The 21,669-nt window shown below is 40.6% G+C and overlaps 1 protein-coding gene across 4 annotated transcripts in view; it reads left to right on the forward strand.

The window, feature by feature from the left end:
• The window catches only part of RPS6KA2 (ribosomal protein S6 kinase A2), a 313,952-nt gene that overhangs the window by 228,521 nt on the left and 63,762 nt on the right, over positions 1 to 21,669 (forward strand). For all 4 annotated transcript variants that reach the window (XR_015708357.1, XM_087775453.1, XM_087775452.1 and 1 more), the window contains 5 exons: positions 8,116 to 8,196; positions 9,013 to 9,092; positions 12,254 to 12,360; positions 19,257 to 19,294; positions 20,038 to 20,180. Coding sequence is in view for 3 of the 4 variants with exons in the window: in XM_087775453.1 (XP_087631579.1) it covers positions 8,116 to 8,196; positions 9,013 to 9,092; positions 12,254 to 12,360; positions 19,257 to 19,294; positions 20,038 to 20,180 (449 nt within the window). In the remaining variant the exon portion in view is untranslated. The remainder of the gene's footprint in view (positions 1 to 8,115; positions 8,197 to 9,012; positions 9,093 to 12,253; positions 12,361 to 19,256; positions 19,295 to 20,037; positions 20,181 to 21,669) is intronic.

The following is a 21,669-nucleotide window of genomic DNA, read 5'->3' on the forward strand; positions in this document are numbered from 1 at the left end:
GTGTTTTAAGAGCAAAGAGCAGCGACAGTTGATTAAACCACGCTGGGCTTCAAGCTTAAAAGGCAAGCAGTGAAACTCATTACCCTGAGAGACCCAGCAGTTCCTGGACGTCTGGATCATCTCCATCTCAAGAAGGACAAGAGAAAAACAATTTCTTCGTTGCGCCTGTTGACTTAGCAACATCGCAATAGCAAACACAAAGCGAACGCTCGTTTAATACTGAAATGCCTCACGGGTAGGAAACATTAGGCTTGGTGCTGCCTCTCCTGTGCAGCTGCATGCCAGTTAGCCAGTGCTGCAGCAGGGCAGTAGCTACAAAGGAATTAGAAATTAACAGAAGACACCATGGAAGTTTGATGGAGAAAATTCAAGCCTCTTTGAACTGTATATAAGAGTAGGATTGAGGACTATATGTACCTGTATATTTTTTCTCTGTTGGATTCTTGTAGGTTGGAACTAAATTTTAAATACCTATTTTGTGGGGGGAAAAAAGGTCAACTGTCTCATAACTGTTCTTAGCAACTTTTCTTTATTGCAAAACTATATGAAACGGCCACCGGTTTCTCCCTTCAGGTCATCATAATTCCCAGAGCTACTGATGAATGGGATTTACTGGGACGTCTGAATTCTAAGACCAGCCCTCTTATTGGATTGTCATTTTAAAATTATGCCTATTCCTAGAGCATAGGTAATTATTGCCTGCCAGTAAGAGTTAATACTGAAATTCTTGTTATTGCCTGCAATAGTAATAATAATTACACATCTGTTCAACTGAAGCAAATATAATAAAAAATAGGAGTGTGTTACAGTAGAATTCAAGAAACAAATACATCGCTTCATGGATCATTTGACAGGATATCACATCCACTAAGATAAATAAATTTAAATAAAACATCTGCTTTACATAAAAAAAGATGACCCAGGTGCAGCTATGCAGAGGTGTTGAAGGCTTTTAGTTTTGCATAAGTCATGGACAGATGTATTTCCAGCTGCAGGTTTTGGCTTTCTGGAGGAAGTTCCATGCTAGCAAATGGCAGCTTTCTCTGCTCTTCATCGAGCCGTTTATTCAGTTTGTTTTTAATGATATTAGTTAGAACTGATTTATGTGATTGTGAGGGGTGTACTTCTGACTTTGTTGGTGCTGTACGTCACTATAGGATTTGGCTTATTGGGTATCATTGCACATCTGCAGCTCACAGACCTTCGGGGGGGAATGGGTTCACCTGGGAGCTGTGCACAAGCACATCTGCATATATTCAGTTAGTCCAATTCTGTTTAAAAATACACAAAAATTGAAATTTCACCTCTGCATAAGGACATGAGGTTTATATGATTATCCCACTAGTCAGTCCCTCAGTACTTCTCTAATGACAGGGTTGAAGTCACTGGCTAATTTCAGCCAAAAATCTAAAACATACTTAAGCTCCTGCAGCGTCTGTGGGATTTTTTGGCCAGGGAGAGAGATCCAAGTTGGTGTCCCAGTGGGGAAAAAGCGGGAGGTTGCAGCTGCCAGAGGCTCTACTGGGCAGGAGGGAGCCCACTGAGCAGCACCCGCAAAGCTCAGACCCGCTGCAGCCTCTGTGCGCTGCTCCTCACTGGGCAAGAGTGTCAGGAAAATGCAGGGACAGCTCAGGTTACCAATCTGAGGGTTTGTTTTTAGCAGAGTTAGTATATCCTAGGAACGTGTGTTTGCTCCTGACAACTCCCATATGATTTTTTCTTTTGTAGCATTAGACTTCATCAATCTGTTCTTTCATTTTCCTTGCTGGAAAATTGAGCAGAGGTACTTCAGAGGGATATTGTGAGATTTAATTAACTTCTCCAAACATTTCGAGAGAATAATGAATAGGTGATAAATAATATAAATGGAAGCTCAATATTACAAGTTTAGGATTTAGAGACATCTGTCATTCCAAATCTCAACAATGAAGCATCCAAGCTGCTTAAACAACAAACAAACAAACAAACAAAAAACCAAAGAAAAGTCTTTGATTTCTTTAAAGCCAAATGCGTTGTTTCATGTAAAAAGGGGAAAAAAAAGGAGGGGAGGAGAGATAAAATGACCTCCTCCAGACCCTGGAGTCCTAAAAACCAGTCTGTGTTCATATTGATTTTTCAGAGTGCCCTTCTACGAAGGAGTGTCTCCTGCTCTGCAAATCTGTTTTTTTCCTTTGCCACAGCAGCACTAGGGCTGAGTGGTAAAGCTCTGTTTTTAACAGCTCTTTCCCCATCTCTAAAAGATTCCATATTTGGGGGCACAGAGCATCTTTCTTCCAGAAAAATAACCTTCATGAAATTATATGCGTTTCAAAACAAATGTGCATAAAATCCCTATATGATATTATTGGTATACTTCTACATTCAGGTGTCAAGAGAACACTTTTCTCTTTTTCTTTGTGTTGTAATAACGCTCTGCTGATAAGGTACAACATGAAAGGCTGCTCTTCAGAAGACTTGAGTATAACAGTGTGTGGAGCAGAAACACAGTAATGCAAATAGTATTTCCAAGCACAGCCATTGAAGCTCGATTATGATCTTTTTTGGAAAGCCTGTGTTTCTCCATATCTCGGGTAATTAGTCACCACACAAGTACTTTGTCTTCCAGATGTACACAGTATGGATTTGAAATTAGAATCTAGCTCTCTGCTTTTGTCTACAATAGCCAGCATTAAAAACAGACAAAAATAACAGAAATAGAATTGAAAAGCACGTTACACATAGTTTTATGTATATATTCCATTTTCTATATCACTCATATCTTCCAGTGCCATGTGAAGAATTTGAAATTGAGTTGTGTATTCCTGAGTCTGAGTTATATTTTGGTTTTGTTCCACTCGAGGACCGATGCCGAGTTTTAGGGAAGTGAGGAGGGTAATGGATGAAATTTAAATCCATCCTTTTATTCACTGATTTATTTCTCCTGGTACCAATATTTTTGATGGTAATTTAATGAAGTTAACATAGTTTCTAACTCCCTCTGTTCTTGCTTTGTATTAACAAAAATTAATTAGTGCCCCACTCCTGGCTGAGCGGGGACATTTCTTACCAAAAGGTCATTTTGAAAGGCAGGAACAGGCAAATCATTTATAATCAATAATGCTTTTTGCCAAACATCTCTGAGCAGATTGTGAAACCTTTGACGTTATTTGTGTATTTTCTGTGTGTATCTTCCTGCAAGAACAGCTTTCTGTAAGGGGCAGTTGCAGGTCTGAGGGATTAAACAGCACTTTGGGTAAAATTGTCAAAAAGGACAAAAGGCCATAAGGACAAATCAGTGAGGCACTAAACCCATCGTCTGACAACCTATTCCTAGTTTTAAAAAAAAAAATTAAGCTTTCAAATGCCAGTTTCAGCCTGGTGACACCACAAAGGTTGCCTCTAAAATCAGTGGAGAGAGACTGGCCCATTCAGAGAGGCAACCAGAGCACCAGGTCCTGCCCTGAGCCACCTCCAGAGGACTCTGGGGAGGAACCAGGCTCCTGTGCCTCAAGGCAGCCAGCAGGTATTCACACTGGAACTAGAGTTGTAAAAGGATCTACGCACCTAACACCAACTTACAAAAATAAGAGTTATCACTTTAGTGATATTGAAGAGTGGTAGAACCTTCTTCAGCTTTAGATGCCTTGCAGAGCTCACAAAATCAATCTCCATCCCCTTTTTAAAACAGGATTTAGGCTAGAAGTCTAAATTGTTTCTAGAAGAGTATTGGAGCATCCAAGTGCTTTGCTTGCATTCGCGAGGCTGCGTCAGTAAGTCAGAGACATTCACAGCGCGCGAACAGGGAAATGACTGTGGTCATGAGCAAAGCAGAATTGTGCTGGACCTCAGCTGATGTGTACAGAAAATATTTCACCTGTGAGACTCTGGCTCCTCGTGCTGTTGACTGACAGAGGTGAGAGCAACACCCAACTTCAGCATCTATGGAGGAAGTCGGAATATATCGCATATGTCTCCACACCGTCTTCAGCGGCAACTGAAGCCTGGCTCCCTGCGCTGTTGCTGGTCCCCAGAGCAGGCAGGATGGAGGCAGATGTGCTCCCTTGCTCCGTGCTGGTCTTCGTCATAGACATACGTCTCTCCTCCTGTTACTTAGCCCTGATGCACCACGCCGTGGTTCCTCCTGTGGGTGAGCCCGAGACGCGTTTCACTGCATTGAGGATTTTGCCGTTTATCAAGTCTGATTTGCAGCTCAGTGCCCTTAGCTAAGGCAGTCCATTAAGATGTCTGTAATATGCGCTCCCTTGCTGGATCTTTCTCTACAAAAACCTTTTAAAGAGGAAAGCCGTAAGTGGAAAATGGTATCAGTCACAGGAACGCTAACTTAAAGTGTCCATGCCCTGACCGGATCCAGCTGGCACCGAGGGAAGCGTGGTGTGGGACACGTGGGGCACCAGGGGAGTTTCAGCCCAGGGAGGAGGGCAGAAGGAAAAGCTATTTAATTTCTATTTGACACTTGAAAATTGAATTAACACCAGTGTAAATTTAATGCATGTGTTAGCTTGTACAAGGCTGTAGGTAAAACCCTCATGCCTTGTAACACCAGATCTATTTGCAAAAACCAAACTTGTACTGCAAGTTAAATTGAAAATTACTTCCCTTGAAGTAGAAACATCAACTTTTACTCTAGGTAAGTCTGAAGACAGAGGAAAGACTAGCAAAGTATTGCACACAAATTTAGAAGATAGCTTCAGGATAGTTTTCTTCTAGTAGAACTAAGAATTACTTTGGGCGTCAGTGAGAGGGGTACTATTAAATAAAAATGTTTGGAAGTTATTCTTTGGCCAAAGAGATCCCAGAAGCAATACTCTGGCTCCACTGAAACTAGCGTCTGAACTGTGTTTAACTTCACAGAGCTGTGACTTCAGCTCAGCTGTCCAGTCACTAGATATATGACAAGTTACTTTCCCCTTATGGTGAATTAGCTATAAATTTTAATCAGTATTACAGTGAATAAATTAGTATCTTTTCTATAAACTCCCCCTTTACAGCTCCTGTAGGCCATAGCTTCACTAATTAAAGTTCTCATTGGGTCGGCTTGACATCCCGCTGAACTGATACGATGTCATTGCATGTGCATCAAGGGATGTCCCTAGATCATCATTACTTGACAGTGTACATAGCTTAGAGATGCACTGACTTAGTTTTTAAGTGAGACATATGGACAAGAAGTTCATTGGCTGAAATTACATTTATATTTCCATATTTAAATCTCAACCAAAATCGATATCATGAGAGCTTCAGAGGGGGAAGCAGGATTATGGGTTTATTTTCTTGTTCAGAAAATATACAGCTAGTCCGTTATTGAGAAGGAACTTTTCTTCTCTCTTTGGAAGATGCTCTGAATATACTTTTCCCTTTTGCTCTTTCCCTTCTGTACTTCATGGTTATTAATATTAAAACAGCTCAAGAAGTAAAAATTCATACCTTAAATAAAACTCTCTCCTTAAGCATTCAGTGTTAAATAGAGTAAGCAGTAACATCCTCCTCTTTGAAGTTCAGAGCTAGACAGACAGAAGTGGATAAGCTCTATTTATTTGCATGTATCCTCAGCTGCCTCCACTTCTCTTTCATACCACATTAATACCTGGAAATGGGAACTGTTTTTATTTCAGGGTAGCAGGTGCTTCCTCCGCTGTTACAGGCTCCACCAGTCTGGTCTCTTCTGTGTCATGACACCAGGGATTAATTATTTCAGGGATAGCTAATTTGTCCAAGATTATGCAAACAATCTTCATGACTTTGTGCTTATTGCTCCAGGTTATGTTCTCTGCCTCTGTCTGACATATAATTTAAAGATAAGCGGCAAACCCCAACTTTCAAATCCATTTCAATACTGGGTAGAAAGGGCAAGAGTTTAGTATATGAGCACTACTTCCAATGAGCATTTTAATGATAAAGGTAAACATCTGATGTAAGCATTACCTGCCCAAGCCGCCTGCACTCCCTGCTCTGTGTGCTGCACTGAGACCCCTGCAAGTGGTCAAAATGAGGATGGGCGAGCTGAGTTATTTGCACTTTCCTCTGTGCCTTTGGCATTCCCAAGGGGTGGGCAGAAGGAGAGGCTGTTCCGCAGCACCAGGCAGGTACCTGGGCGGGGAGAGGCCAGCCCTGTGCTGCGTGGTGCTGAACTGAGCCGCTCAGTCGTCTGCCGTCAGGCTACTGAGCTCCAGTGCTGGTTTTGCAGCTCTTTGATAAGACCATCAGAGAAAAGGGATTCACTCAGAAAGGAATCCATAGAAATAGGTCCTTGTCATTTTGGAAATGAGTGGAGGAATTCATGGTGGTACATGTTCACTGATCCCCAAATGAGACTAAGCAGACACGCATGTTTGCTTGGTCATCTCCGTAGAAGAAAATATCTTTAATGTTTAGGCCTCATCATCTCTGGCACTGCAGCAGCTACTCAGACCCTGTCCATCTCTCCCCATACTGCTGGAGGAGTCCCTCCGTAGTCAGGATCTAGCAGGCTGAATAAGCAGACAGAACTAATTCAGATCATGCTTGAGAAAATTAATCTAATTATCTAACTGCCGCGATCTAAGAACTAGAAGGGAGCCTACTTCAGCAGAGCAAACTGGGACCACTGAATACTGGAAGAAGTCTCTGAAGTGCAGAAGAGAGACACTTTCCCACTCACTGTACCTGGAAGATGACAGAGGAGTCAGACAGAGCCAGAGCCTCATGCTGTTGAAATGTTATGTCAAAGTGCCATGTCTTCTTAAAACCCTTCCTTATGCGTATCAGACCCAATGCTTACCTGTCCAACAAGAATTCCTGCCTGGGAGCATCACTGATGTACAGTGTGAGAAATACTCTGCCTTCTCGTAGGCTAAACATTTTGTGAGTGTATAATGTGTGATTTTTACTCATGAGATAACATGAAGATTCTGATATTCCCCTTGTTTTGATTTTTAGCTACAAGGTAGCTTAGGCTGAGTGAGTTAGTAAAGCTTATGTTGCTATTGACCTGAGTATCAAAATAGCAAGAAATCTAAGCGTCCCTCTGCTCCTGTTGAAGGTTTTCAGATCAGCTGTTTCAGACCTAGTTCTGTGCATCAATTTTTGAAGTACAGCAACCGAATATGTGGTTTCATTACGGCATGTTCATTACTTGCGTGCTGAGAGTACTCGGCTTCTCAGCAAATCCACGACACATGCAGGCGATGACAGAATCTCACTGAGATCTCAGGCTTTACCACCTAAAATAGTCTCATAACGTCCCTTGGAGATGCTTTCAGCTGAAAAGCACATTGGCATTGTGTAACACAGAGAAAGAAGAAAATTTCAATGCTTTCATTATGGAATTAGTAAAATTGTGATTGACAGAAAAACAAATCTGTAAGATCAAGAGCTGATAATGTGGGGACTTGAATCCTCCTCAGTGTCTGAACGTTCTGCTAAATGTTTTTCCTATGAAATCTACAGCGTCAGTTTTGATTAGTTTGAACCCAGCTGACCTCTGTAACTATTTTTTCTTTTACTCTATATTAATCTCAACCACAAAAAGTATTTTTCTCACTGCTATCACACAATAATTTATCTCTACACATAAAAATAGTTTTTTACTATTTTTAATCAGCCTTTTTTCTTTATTGCTGATTGTTTGAGTGGTTTATTGGAAGCTAAAAATACTTTATATAAATCACTTCCAGAGAGCGCTATTCAGTGATATCTCATAAACACTGCTAGCATCAGCACAATACAAAAAGTTAATTTGCACGAGGTTAACCCGACAGGCTCTGGGACTGGTACATTCTGTTTAATCTTAAATGAGAGAGAGTTATTAATTTTATATAGTTTTAATTTTCACATTAACATTCTCTTTTGCAAAGCATAATTGCATCCTTGTTGTTTGTAATACTGTCAACCTTTTAGTTAAGGCAGTTCTTTGTAGAGGAAGACAGGGTGCCTTCCTGAAGAGCTTACTCTTTGCGTAGACAGGACAGGCAGAAAAAGGGGACACCAGAGCGTGACATGGTTTGCCAAAGGTCACACCACAAGCCATCAGCAGAGTGAGAAGCAGAATCCGAATCGCCTGAACCTCATTCCAGTACTGTATCCATTGACTGTGCTCCCTCTTAATATGTTGCTGTTCTTATTGTTCTTTCTTTATAGTTCGGGATCGGGTACGATCAAAAATGGAAAGAGATATTTTGGCAGAAGTGAATCATCCTTTCATAGTCAAGCTTCATTATGGTAACTATAATAAAATACAATTCATGTTTGTTCTTAATTTGGTTGGGGAATTGTAACTAGATGTGTTATAATTTCATACAGATACCCCCTGCCTACTTATGACTGTCTCTAACAAAATCATAGAGGCTACCTGTGTGAAATTCTTCATTTATGCTAAAGGAGAATTTCAGTATAAGTAGGTTTTAGCCATTCCTCCATCAAAATACATTTGTCATAAAGTCTAACGTGATAGATTGTGCTGGTGGGGTAGCTGGTGAGTATACATCTGCCAACCCCCTCACCTGCTGTCAGGTATCATTTAGAAAACCAGAGAATCTAAATAAAAACTATTTTTAATAATCAGTACTAGTCCAATTTTGTATATGCATTTATATGAATGCGGTGTCTTGCTGGAGTTGCCTTCCTCCACCTCACCAGCTCCCTGAGGAGCCCCGTTATTACTGTAAAGGGTCTTCTGAGGACATTTTGGAGAGTGCGGGCTCTCCTCTCACACAAACCTGGCAGCTTCTCTCTGTGCCTAGCCCTCAGTGACTCCTGGTATCTTGTGAAATGGAAAGCAATATTAATTCATAGGTGCTCAGTGTGGAAAAGCATATATTAGTAATACATGGTTGTCTCTCAGCTGGTAACATTTTCTCCCATAGTCTAAGCTCAGCTGCTTAGTTCTATAGAGAAATTAAATTTTTCTGTTCTCGAAGTGCTGAAATGACAGAGAAGCTAATGGCATGAATGATACACTGCTAGTCAACAAGATTAATTCTTTGGAGACTTTATCTTGGTTCAAACTTCCAACATCTCCATCCTTCTCTAATGCAGCATTTCAAACAGAGGGAAAGTTGTATCTAATACTAGATTTCCTGCGGGGAGGGGACCTTTTCACAAGACTCTCCAAAGAGGTAAGCTGATAGATTTTAACTTTAGAAATTAAAGACTATCCTGATTTCCAGAACTCCGATGAAGTTGGTGGGAATGAAAAATGTCCTTGGGAATAGTCCTGCTATGTATATGTAATAGACCTGTATCATCTTGCATCTTTAAGTGTGTTCTTAATAATTGTATTTGAATTATGCTATAGGTACTGCAGCAGATAGTATGTAAGCATCACTGTCGGAGAAAACTGCACCACTACTAAGCCATTCCCATAGCAAAATAGCCCCAGACTCATTGCTCACAAAATACATCTTGGATCCGACGAGAAACAGTCTGAGAAATCAATCCTCAATACATTTTGTGCAGGACATGGGCAGAGAACTGCTGGAAAATCACAACTGCTGCCAGCAGAAAGAAGAGATGGCCGTGGGTCAGGGGCCGACCCCTGCAGCAAACGTGCAGACAGCAGGGCATCAGCCGGCAAGCAGGGAAAGAACCGTCTCCTGCAGCAGCTGCTGGGAGCAGGTTGGAGGCCATGCACCACGCCAGGGGCTTGGAGGTTGACTGTCACACCCCTCGCCGGCTCTCCTCCTGCCTGCCTGGGGACAGCTGCTGCTTCCGTCACCTCCCTGGCTCCCATCCCTTCCTCCTGCCCTGGGGAGATGCTGCTGCTGGAGAAAAAGGCAGCCAGGAAACGGTCCAAATTTGAGTCTGGCTAATGCCCATAGAGAGTGGCAGCGGCAGGTTTTCTAGGTTCGTTTAGCACTTGCCTGCCTCTCTAAATGCCTCTTCAAGCCAGCTGTCTGCATTGCTTGAAGCAGCGCAACCTCCTGCATTTAGCCGCAGAGAGTCCTGCAGGCAGTACGGGAGCCTCCGGCGAGGCAGCCCTGCCACCCCTGGGGATTTGTCTGTGCCCCAGTGTTCTCTGTCACCAACGTGATGTCCCCAGCCCCAGCCTCTTTCCAGGCTGTGGGGACAGGGGTGCCAGCAACCACCTAACATACAATCTTTAAAGATAAAACAGGGATCTTTCAAAAGCCATCTTGAGAGGAAGCCGTGTTCGCTCTTCTTGATTTGGTGAGTTACTGAAGGACTAAAAAAGCTGTGAAAACAGTACTTTTGTTCCAAAGTTCTCTAGGTTTTTTTTTTTTTCCCCATCTGATTCCTGCTTCAGTGACATGCTGCAGGCTGCTGTGTGCGCCACAGCTTGGGAGGCCAAGTATTTGCTTTCAAGGCTTGTTCGCTAATGTGAGAAGACATTAGCAACAGGTTAATTATACCGCTAAGTAATGATACTCATATAAATACTTAGTACACGACAGCAGTTATTTTTAATGAGAGGAAAAAGATTAAAGAAAATTAAAATATCCTTCTGCTGTTCACTGTGAAATCAGGCTTTGTTAACGACACAGTGTGATCTCTTAGCAAAGGCCTCTCCGGTTTCATGGGAGAAGAGAGAAAAAGTGATTCTTGCCTCCAGAGGGTAGCTATATGTGCTGCACAGTTAGGGAACTCGAAAGTGAAAGAGAACAGCTCACATTTTGTAATCCTTTAAAACTTCATATTTTTCCCAAAGCTTCTCCAATGCAATCTGTGGTTTTCTTTGCTTTTTACTATCAAGAATCAGTCCTCTTAACTTGACAGTCTTTTATACATCTTTTTTCAGTGTTTGCAGCTCATCTTGTCTACTTATACTTGGCAGCTGTTTAGTAGTGGCAAGGTATCACAAGGGAAGACCTTATGGGAAAACTTGTACTGCTTGCAATTTGTTAATTACGAACTTGGTCCAACAGTATTGATTTCAGTGAACTTTCAGTCAGATCCTGTATATTACAGCATGTGTGCATGCAAAGCTTGTCTCTCTCTTGCTCTGTGTTTCTGAGACCTCTGACTTTAGCTGGGTGTATCTGTATAGATTAGATTTTCTCTGATTTTAATGATTTCGTCTCTTGCCTACATTATGTATTCTAAACCTTATAAATAATTTAAATTTATTTTGATAATTAATGCAATTTTTATGTTCAGGCCAATTAAATTTTTAGTCAGAGTTTTCACTTGTGTATCTTTTTTCTTTCTAGCCTTTGCAGTGATATTCTTAATTAAATTATGTGACATCTGTTCTCCGTATCCTCTATTTTTGCTCTCCGCCTTCTGCAGCTTCTCAGAGCACTCAAGTATTGTGGCTGCCCCTTTCAAAGAGCAGAGACTTAATTTTAAAAATAAGCTCAGCAACTTCTACTGTAGATATTTACATTTACATATGACATGTAAATTTTTATGGAGCTGACCCATTTTATTTCTCTCAGACATAGTATTCGCAATTATGCATGCAATATATCAGCCTCTCTTTCTGCATTATTATTGCTGTACGTATTGAAATTTAATTAAAAAGGAGTTAATACCATCTGGGATATAATGAAAGCTGAAGCAAAAGGGTTTCTTGTCATCTTAGCTCAATTTTTCTGAGCTTAATGTTTTTTTGATTGCAGGAGTTTCTTCCCACCTAAAATAGAGCTTTCAGTGTGAGTAGTAGCCGTATCAGCTATAGAAAGGAAACAACTGCCCTCAGTTTAGACCTCATCAGGCCCCGGGTGTTAAACAGCACATCATTGCTTAAGGCGTCTGCACTGAGATTCCTTGAACCCTCAATGCATGAGGGTTTAAATCCACCTCTGAGTCTCTTCATGCTGTGTATTCTGCTCATGTTTGGGAACTAAATGTGTTTTGGTTTCTAAAATAAGAAGCATTTCACTTCCCCAAAGATGTTACCCCATGTTATTTTTTGGGAATATAGTAACCAAATACCAAGATTTTAGCAAATTAAAAGATACGAAAGCAATAACGGTTGCACTGAACACACTGAATTTTGCCATTCATTTCCAAAGGCTAAGGAGTTAGAACCTTATTCATGTTATTGTGACATGATGTCATCTAAACAGATCAAACAGACAAATGAGAGCAACGTGTCTTAAGGAACAGAAGTACTCGTGAGATCAAGTTTTGTTTTATGAGAAGAATCTAGTAAGAATTATTAATATAAGCTCAGACAAATTATGGAAAATTGAACCTGATATGATGGTCCTTCCAGCATTCCCGAGTTAGGCAGTTCCTTCCCCGTGTCTGTTTAATGCAAGCCAGCCCACCACTGTCCAGTAAATAGACGTGTTCTTCTCTTCCTTCTCTCTAGGTGATGTTTACAGAAGAGGATGTCAAGTTCTACTTAGCTGAGCTGGCCTTGGCGTTAGACCATCTCCATGGTCTTGGAATTATTTACAGGGATCTAAAACCAGAAAAGTAAGTTAATGAGAAAGAGCAAACCGAAACATAAATATGCAAGTGTTTAGGTTGTTTCTGTTCCATGTCATACTAGTAAGTCAAAAGGTGCCAGAGGCTCTGCCTTCCTTCTTGTATGTGAGAATCCATACATGAGATCCTCACCATCAGGAGTAGGGTCTTCCTATTGTATCATTTTCGTATGAGGCCAAATACTTTGACTCTGTTCTGGTATGATGTGGTCTCTCTGTGCCTGGCCTTTAGTTTAGTGAATTATCTCAGTGCGGGATTCAGATCTCTGTGCCTTTGACTTCAGTAGCACTGTTCTCTATTTGCAGCATTTAATCTGGCCTTCCCCTTGGTGTGGTATAAACCACTCAAAGCAACTCCGCTTCCAGCTCATATGAAATATGTCGTGGCACATTTGTTGTTTGATTGTAGCTGTTGTTTAAAGTAAATGAGCATGTCTGAAAACTAGTGTACATATTAGCTCATGAGAGACATGATAATCAGGATTTTAAAAACACTTTTATTAACGATCCAAAATATTTTCCCAAGAATTATTCCCACTTATATTTGCAGCTATTTTCTATTCTTAATGTGGTGCTATGGAGGTTTTTCCTTTCTCTTTTTTCTTTGCAGTACGTCAATAGACTAAATTACATCTTCAGTGCCATCACTGGGAGTGATGCGATATTGTTTTTATTCCATGCCGCTTGCCTGGTGCTTTGCCTGCATCTTCTGTGCTGGCTCTAAGAAGGGCAATGAAGTTGGTGAAGGGTCTAGAGAACAAGTCTTGTGAGGAGCGGCTGAGGGAGCTGGGGTTGTTTAGTCTGGAGAAGAGGAGGCTGAGGGGAGACCTAATCGGTCTCTACAACTACCTGACAGGAGGTTGTAGCGAGGTGGGGGTTGGTCTCTTCTCCCAAGTAACAAGTGATAGGACGAGAGGAAACGGCCTCAAGCTGCACCAGGGGAGGTTTAGGTTGGATATTAGGAGAAACTTCTTCACCGAGAGGGTAGTCAGGCACTGGAACAGGCTGCCCAGGGAAGAGGTTGAGTCTCCATCCCTGGAGGTATTTAAAAGACGGGTAGACGTGGTGCTCGAGGACATGGTTTAGTGGTGGCCTTGGCAGTGCTAGGTTAACGGTTGGACTCGATGTCTTAAGGGTCTTTTCCAGCCTTAACGATTCTATGATTCTATGGCTCCAATAAAACAGGCTGCAACATTTCAAAGTCACCAGCCTTTTTAATGTAATGGTAACTGTCATTTAAAAAAGATGACCACTGAGAGCAGTCAGTTTGACTGTTGTTTACAGTCCCAAAATATAACAGCAGAGCAGCATTTTCCTTCTGTGACATGAAGTTCAAAAATATGCAGCTCTTTCTTTAAAGTGGAGTGCTATTGCTTTCACACTCATGGACAAAATAAGAGACCAAGAGTAATGGAAGCTGAATTTTGTAGGTGAGAAGTTGAAGGGGAGGAGACTATTTATTTACAACACAGTACTATGTGATTTAAACTTTAAATTCAATTTTATGTTTTGGTTGCAACAGTAATAGCAGTAGTACTATATAAATTCATACACATGCACGTAACCAGAGTTCTCAGTCCTTTGGGCTAGAGACCCTTTTGCAGGTGACCAAAATTTCCAGTCCTGCCTGTTTATGCAATCAAAACTGAAAACCGGAGTTTTTGGCAAATAGAGGAAGTCATCCTCCGAATTAAACCATGGGGGGGACAAAGTTTATGGTCTTTGATGTATGGTTAAATAGATACCAGGGGTACAGCTGAATCTGGATACAACTGTCATAGTATAAAATTACTTTACATGAATATGATTATTGTTGTACAGGAAAGGGAATGACTCAGATTGGTATAACTGAAGTTCATACCTGGGAATAAATCGAGGCATCTGCTTGATAGAAAACCATATCTTTTAAAAATAACTTTGTAAGTGCAAAGCCTATGTGTAGCCATGCCTAGGACAGCAGAGCATGACAGCCTATGATTTCACTGGAACTTTAGGTTTAGAGTGAAAAAACAGGTACAGCAGAAAAAAATATTCATTCTGAAGGGAAAAAAGTGCTATATTTTTAAGCTACACCTGGGAAAGGATAGCTCTCTAAATAAGATGATAAAAGAAATTTAGGACCATCCCAGGATGTTCTCATCCTCCCCTTGCCTCTGAGAAGGGTCAAATATATCAAGGTATTACAGGTCTGTTGCTAACCTATTCTTAAAATAGCTGGTGGAGACTCCATGGTCTCCATAGGAAGCCTCTTGGCAGTGCTCCACCAGTTGTACACCTAGAAAGTTGCTCCTAATAGCTAATTGGAAATTTATTTGCTGCAGTTGCAGACCATTGCTTCTTGGCCTGTCCTCCTAGACTCCCCAGCCAGCTCATTCTGCTCTCAGCATCAGGGGACTGCAATCATGTCCGTGTCCTCAGACCTCTCTTCTGTACCCTAAACAGTCCAGCTACCAAACTGTTCTTCACCAGTCAGTCTTTCTGGGTGTTCAGTCATTATCATTCCCTCCCATTGGTTTCTCTTGATCCATATCTCCTTTGAAGTGCAATGTGCAGAATTACACCCACGTCTTCAGGAGAAGCGTTACCAGTCTGATTAGAGCACAAGGTTTACTCTACCAGATTTGCAGAACTGGAAATAAATTAATTAGTTTGTAATTTCCCAATTCTCTCTCTCCCCTTGTTAAAAGATAGGCACTGCATTTGACCTTCTTTCACTGTTCAGCGCTTTTGCTGTCCTCCAGAAGCTCCCAAAAGTAACTGCTAATAGGTTTGAGATTCCTTCAGTTAGCTCTGTAAGTATCCTAAAAGGAAGTTCATTGGAATTGTTTATGTCAAAGAAGACTAGTTAGAAAATAGCACTGTTCAGACCACTTGAAAGAACCCTCAGTATGTTAAAATTTAAGGTTCAGCATTTTTTTTAAGATTCCATGAGCAAAAATCCGTATTAACAATTCAAAGCTATGAATTAATTTTAAGTGCAAGCAGAATATATACTCTGGGAGTTGTTACAAAGTTAGCTGTACTTACTTCAAAAAGGAAAGCAATTGAGTTTTGTGGTTAAAGTCTTGTTTAGAACAAGCAGATGCTTCTTCCCTTAAATTGTTGCAGCCAAATTCTTCTCCTTGAGTTGTCTTGGTGGTTTCAGTGGCATCCCTTATGGAACAAGGTACTGTTCATTCACACTGAAACCAGTGGAGTTACTGACATGGTAAGGCATGTTTCTGTGTAAGAACCATGAGATCAAGCTATTACGTATGGCTATACTGAACTGGAAAAATGGGAACTTATTATAAAGTAGTATATGATGCATATGTTATTTCTTATGCTGTAGTTTAAGGGTATGAGTGACTTAGAAGTAACTCTACCTTCTGAGAATGCACAGATTTTTGTATCTATTTTTGCCTTTTCTATCTCCAGGTACTCAGATGCACCCTGATACAGTTCTGTCATAGGGGCTTTGATTAACAAGGAGTGGTTTACGTTGTAAAGCCCTCGGCTGTCTGTACAAGGGACAGCTCATATAACTGCTCATATAACAACTCCTGAATTGTTGAACTATATTAAAAAAACCCAAACCACCACTGCTTAATGCAGCACGTTGTAAACCATGGCAATTCATTCATGAACGTAGCTGCCCTGTGTAGAGAGGGGAGATCTGAGAATCATTAAAGGACAAAGACTTTTGGTGGAAAATCACCATCATCTTCAATCGATTTAAGCAGTCAATGAAGCTACAGCAGAGATGAGTTTGGTGTAAGACTGTTCAGCATGGTGAGATAGTATGGGGTCATGCAAACACTGAAATGTCACGAAAGGTGGACAGTTTGTGAGAATCTTCATCTCTTTGGGAGATAATTGAATACTCCACTCTATCTGGTACTTTCATAACAAAGCCTGCAATCAAATCAAACACTCTTTATGAAGTTTCAGTTTTTCTTTCCAACCTGAAATTTTGGCTACAATGTCTGAAAAACATAAAGTGTGGGTTGAATTTTCTGCACAACTGAGCTGATTTGGAAAGAAACTTAAATCATCCAAAAAAAAAAAAACCCAAGAGTTCCAGCTTTAATAGATTTGGCAGAACTTCACGATGATTTGGGTATATTGGAGTTCAAAGTGAAGCCTAAAAGGCATGACTCAAAACTAAAAATAAAAAGAGAGAGTGAAATAGGAGAGAACTGCTTTGGTTGTGATTTGAGTCACTATAAAATAATGTCAACAACTAATAACACAGGCTTTTTATCCCTGTGCTAAAGTTGCAGCAAAAAAACTGCTAAGGAGTTTGCAGTCCAAGCTCTACTATGAGCTTCTCCTGTAGCTTGGAGTATGTCATTCCCCTGCTACTAGCTCAGTTTCCCAGCCTCTAACGTGGAGATTTTCAGCATTTATTTTCTCAAAGAATACTTTTAAACTGAGGTCAATGAAAGCAGTTTGAATGTTTGTGGTATGATCCTGAGGCTAAAATGTTGTTGTTGTTTTGAAATAAAGGACAAGTTGACAATGATAGTATCCTGTAATCACATTCAAACCTTAAACTGAACAAATAAAATGGAAAAATCTTGTAGTGAAAGGTTATTACTCAATGGGATTATAGCCTAGTTTAACATTTAAAAGTAGTCTATTTGTGTTTTTTATAATGTCAAAACATTGATTTAGAGGAAAGATTTTTCTCAAGCCTGAATCACATTAACAACTTCTGGTTCTTTTTTCCCTTCTGCAAAGTAATACTAGCTTATTTCGGATTAGCTGATCCTGCAAACCATAGCTAAAGTAATTATGATTGTCACAATAGAATTTCTACTATGGACAGTGTGGGATAAAAAGGAACTGTAAAGCAATAAAGATAAAAAGAGAAGACAGAAAGTATGATCAGATAGTAAGTTTGCTTCTACAGTCAAAGGACAACTGCTTCTCTGTTGTAATTTGGATGTTTAGAAGCAGGTACATTGTTCTTTGCTTCTTAATGTCACTCTAAGCTAACTCAGTGCAACAGTTATCTTTTTTCTCACTGTTAGCGTATTATTTTCTTTTTACATCAAATGTAATTTTCAGTTCATAACCGTAGTGTTCTGTGTGTTGGCAGATGGCAAATGTGGAAACACCCAGCTGTCCAAAGGGTGCTGCCAGGGGCCACAGGGGAAGCTGCAGGCAGCTGAGGGCACCGTGTAAGGGTGATTAGGGAACACGAGACAGAGGAGGGAACTGTAGATCAAGTTTTAGGGGTTATAGGATACACATCCATGGGTAACCAGGATCCGTTTATTTTGCTGCTCATGCAAACATTCAGTGTGAGAAAATCTGCTCTAAGCTTCTGCCTTACTTAACCTGAGACAGCACTATCAGTCTGATAGCTGCATTGGTATTGCTTCCATCCCTTTAATGAGGGTAAGGTATGAACCCTCTAATAAGGGCAAAGGTGTGAAAACCATGTATACATAGAAAAGCAGCGTGGATTTTCAATGGGAAATCTATGAAATATAAAATTGATGTTTCTGGGGAAGATCCCACAACCTTTGAATTGAGTTGTTATTCACAGGAGCTTCCTGGGTGTGGGGCAAAATTTTGGCTTATTTCTGTGAGCTGTACTCCCCCTTGCCCTTTTTGCGAGCCAGATCTGTGGAGTTTGTACGTTCACGCTCACTTCCACATTGGCAGGTGTTTTATTCTGTTCTCTTCTGAAGCACAAGCCTCTCATTTAGGGATTGCAGTCACAAAAATACATTTAAACATGGCTATTACAGGCTAGTACTTAGAAGTTATGGCTCTTCAAGAAATCCGGGGAGAAAGAATAAAGATACTTCTATTGAGAAGAAGCAGCTTTAATTATTGAACACATAGTAGTGACTCAGCTGCTGGCCTTTGTTTGATGAATTACACAGTAACGGTCTGTTCTGAACACACAGACAAATGACAGAAGATCATCTCTTTTCAATTAAGTTTCAGTACAGAGACAACCTTTCACAAAGTATAGCCCAATGTGTTTGTTTCACTTCGTTTTATTTTCTTCCTGAATAATTGGATTAAAGCGAATCTCTAAGAGAAGGGAATATAAAAAAAGCTGACACCTCGCTAGACCATTTTGAAAAAAGAAATATACTAAACCTAACTAGAACTGAAGAAACACCACCCTCATTACTGTGGTGGTATTTATAGGCAGAAAAGTTACCAAAAATCTTTTTTTTTCAGTTTCAGTGTTCCTTCTTTTTTCCATAAAAGCTAGCAATGCTTTTTGTGAACTGCAGTCATTTTTCTCACAGAAATATTGGAGTGCTTTTGTGAGAATAAAATATGTTGGCAGGTGGCAAACGTGAGAACACTTGAACTTGGCTTACAAGCTGAATTTTCATTTATGCTTCTGGACAGAATAAATTAGCAGGGGCTGAGATCCTTGCAGTTAGGCTGTGACTAGTCATTATGCTCTATGATCACTTTTATTGCTTCGGCATGAACGTATCTACCTTTGAAGTTAATTTTAGGTCCAGTGAGTCCAAGCCCTGATTATTTGTGTGCTTGCCTTTATTATTATGAGAAGAGCAGAAAACCTGTAGCTCCTTCTCCTGCTGGAAGCAGATACTCTGCAGTTGTTGGCTTTGAACGCCCTGCTCTTTCTGAGCTCAGTTTGCATGCCCACCCTGAGCATGCTATGGAGTAAGGAGGAGACTCCCCATGCAACTGCCACAGGCTGTGTGTGCTTCAGACACGAGATTAGACAGACCTTTGAGGATCGGTTTTCTTTCTGGAGGCATATAATACACTAGGGGGTTGCTTACACATGTATATGAGTCTTGCTTATCTCCTTTCCTGTCTTAAACATGTTTTACTCATGGTTGTTAACTGCACTCTGTGCCTGCCTAATGAATGAATATTTGCTTTTTTGCTTTACAGCATTCTTCTTGATGAAGAGGGCCACATTAAGATAACGGGTATGTGAGGAATGGAAAACTTAATGTCTACAAGCTGGGGTTTTTTCTGCAGTATGTTCCATGCACCTTGATCTTTGCGTGGAAAGAGTTTGCTTACAAAAACTCAGAAGCCAGAAGAGTTTGAGTGTTGGGGTTCTCTTCTCTGGCAATTTGTCAAACACCCGTGCTGCACAGCGGATAGAGAACATAGCATTTTCTTGGTAAAACTGTACTCCTGACTGACGTGAAGCATGCAGGCTTGGCTGCCTACCACCATGGATGGAGGGGTGCTTCCAGTATGACTGCTTACTCCAGATTAAATTCTCTAAATTACTACTGTGCAGAGGACACCTGGAAAGACATCCCTTTGCCACCCTGGAGGTGCTGTCTGGCCATCCTTTTCACTGTTGTCCATCTGGGATTATTATTCCTAATGCTTTGGTTGTCTGAATAAGAATCCTTACCAGCATTGTCTTCACCAAACCTGAACTATGTATTTCTGTCTATTTAAACTCTCTCTTCTGCTTTGGGCCAGAACCTCATTCTGAACACAGAAAATGATACACCTGCTTTCAGGAGGTATTAATAAATGCTAACCAGGTGCTCTACGTAGGCAGGGCTTCAGTGCACACGTGCCTGTGGTCTTTCTGCACATAGACAGAAAGGTGCTTCATCATCTGGTGGGTGTGTTTTGTTTGAACAGTTTAAGTGACCAAAAATGTAAACAAGATCTGACAAGTCTTTTTTTGTTTCAATTTATTTAGATTTTGGTCTGAGTAAAGAAGCCATCGACCATGACAAGAGAGCTTATTCGTTCTGTGGGACAATAGAGTATATGGCCCCAGAGGTGGTCAACCGCCGGGGACACACACAGAGTGCCGACTGGTGGTCTTTCGGCGTACTCATGGTAATGGAAAAGTTGTGTTTGTTTGTTGGAGGGGTGGCTATAGAAGTGATCAGACCCCTCAGATAAAATGTATTGCTTTCAGCAATTAAGGGTTGATAAGAAAGTAGATGTGTAATGATTGCTTGATCATTTTCGTTGCATCACCAATAGGGAACCAGGTGCTCCTGGCAGCATATGAAGTAGCATTTGGCCCCAGATCCTCTCTCTTCCTTCTCACAGTCCTTTACTGTCTCAGTTGGTTACCGTGAGCCATGACTATTTCCATTCCACAGAAACAGGTCAGGGCAAGCTCAGAAGAGCTCAAGCATTTCAGAAGAAACATCCGCCTGTCTACTAACATGGTTCCTGTTAGGAAACAATTCCTCAGCCAGCAATTTTTAGAGGTTAGGGTTATCCTCATAGAGAAACTCAGAAGTTTACTCTTTCTTTCTGCAAAATAGAGATTAAAAAGGACATATTTTAGAGGGCGCTCTGAATGTTTCACAGGACCTCAGTGGTTCTTTTACCATTCATGTATCTTCTTCACATCAACATCACTGACTCTTGTTCCACTAATGAGAATCAGGTAGTTTTTGGGCTATCTGGCAGTGGATTTCTAGTCAGTCGTCTTAGCTCATGGGAGACTGTCACTCAAGAACCTCTCTTTTCTCCTGGTGGGAAAATAAAACAAATACATACGGGTACCATATCATCCTCCTTTCTTCTTCTGTACCATTTTGCTGTGTCTTGATTATGACTAGTTTGGGATATTGCTTTGTCCTGAGTGCATGCTGAAGCTGGTTTTACACTGACATATGTGAAACAGTTTTAAAATGACTTCTCTTCATAGGGAGAAAATCACCAGAAACAGATACAAATCTATGAATTGGCATAGCAGAATAGTTAGAAATTCATCTTTTTCTTACATGTCTTTGCATTGGATTAACTATCAAAGGGGAACTTCTAATTCGAACTGCTCAGCAGTGGTAATTTGTGACTGAAGAATATCTGGCACGGAGGGCAAGAAGGCCCATTCCCCAACACTATACAAAAGTAGCAATTTTTCCTCACTGTTGCTTAACATTTGAGAGTCCTGTAAGCTATTCTGGAGGTAGTTTAAATGGATTTGATATTTGAAACTGTGTTAATTCATTTTTTATACATGGAAATAAATGGAAAGTTAGTTAAAATGCAACATGAATTTACCAAAAATCAGTCGTGCTAGATGAATCTGATATTTTACTTGATGAGATAGCCATCTTTTTCTAAACAAAGTGAATGAAGTGGATCTCATGTGCCTGCCTTATAGTAAAGTATTTGATACAGTGTTGCTCGGGACATTTATTAATTGAAGATGCTTATTAGTCCAATAATGGTCCAAAGATGGTATGGTACCCATACCATCTGTGAATACATCACAGGGAAAAACACCACAGAGAGAAAGGAGTTATTTAAGCTAAAGAGTAATGTTTCCCCAAGAGCAGATAGGAATAAACTCATTGTGAAATAT

Source organism: Nipponia nippon, unplaced genomic scaffold (genome assembly GCF_047370975.1).
Source record: "Nipponia nippon isolate SJK-2023a ecotype South Korea unplaced genomic scaffold, ASM4737097v1 scaffold_4, whole genome shotgun sequence".
Classification (NCBI taxonomy): Eukaryota; Metazoa; Chordata; class Aves; order Pelecaniformes; family Threskiornithidae; genus Nipponia; species Nipponia nippon.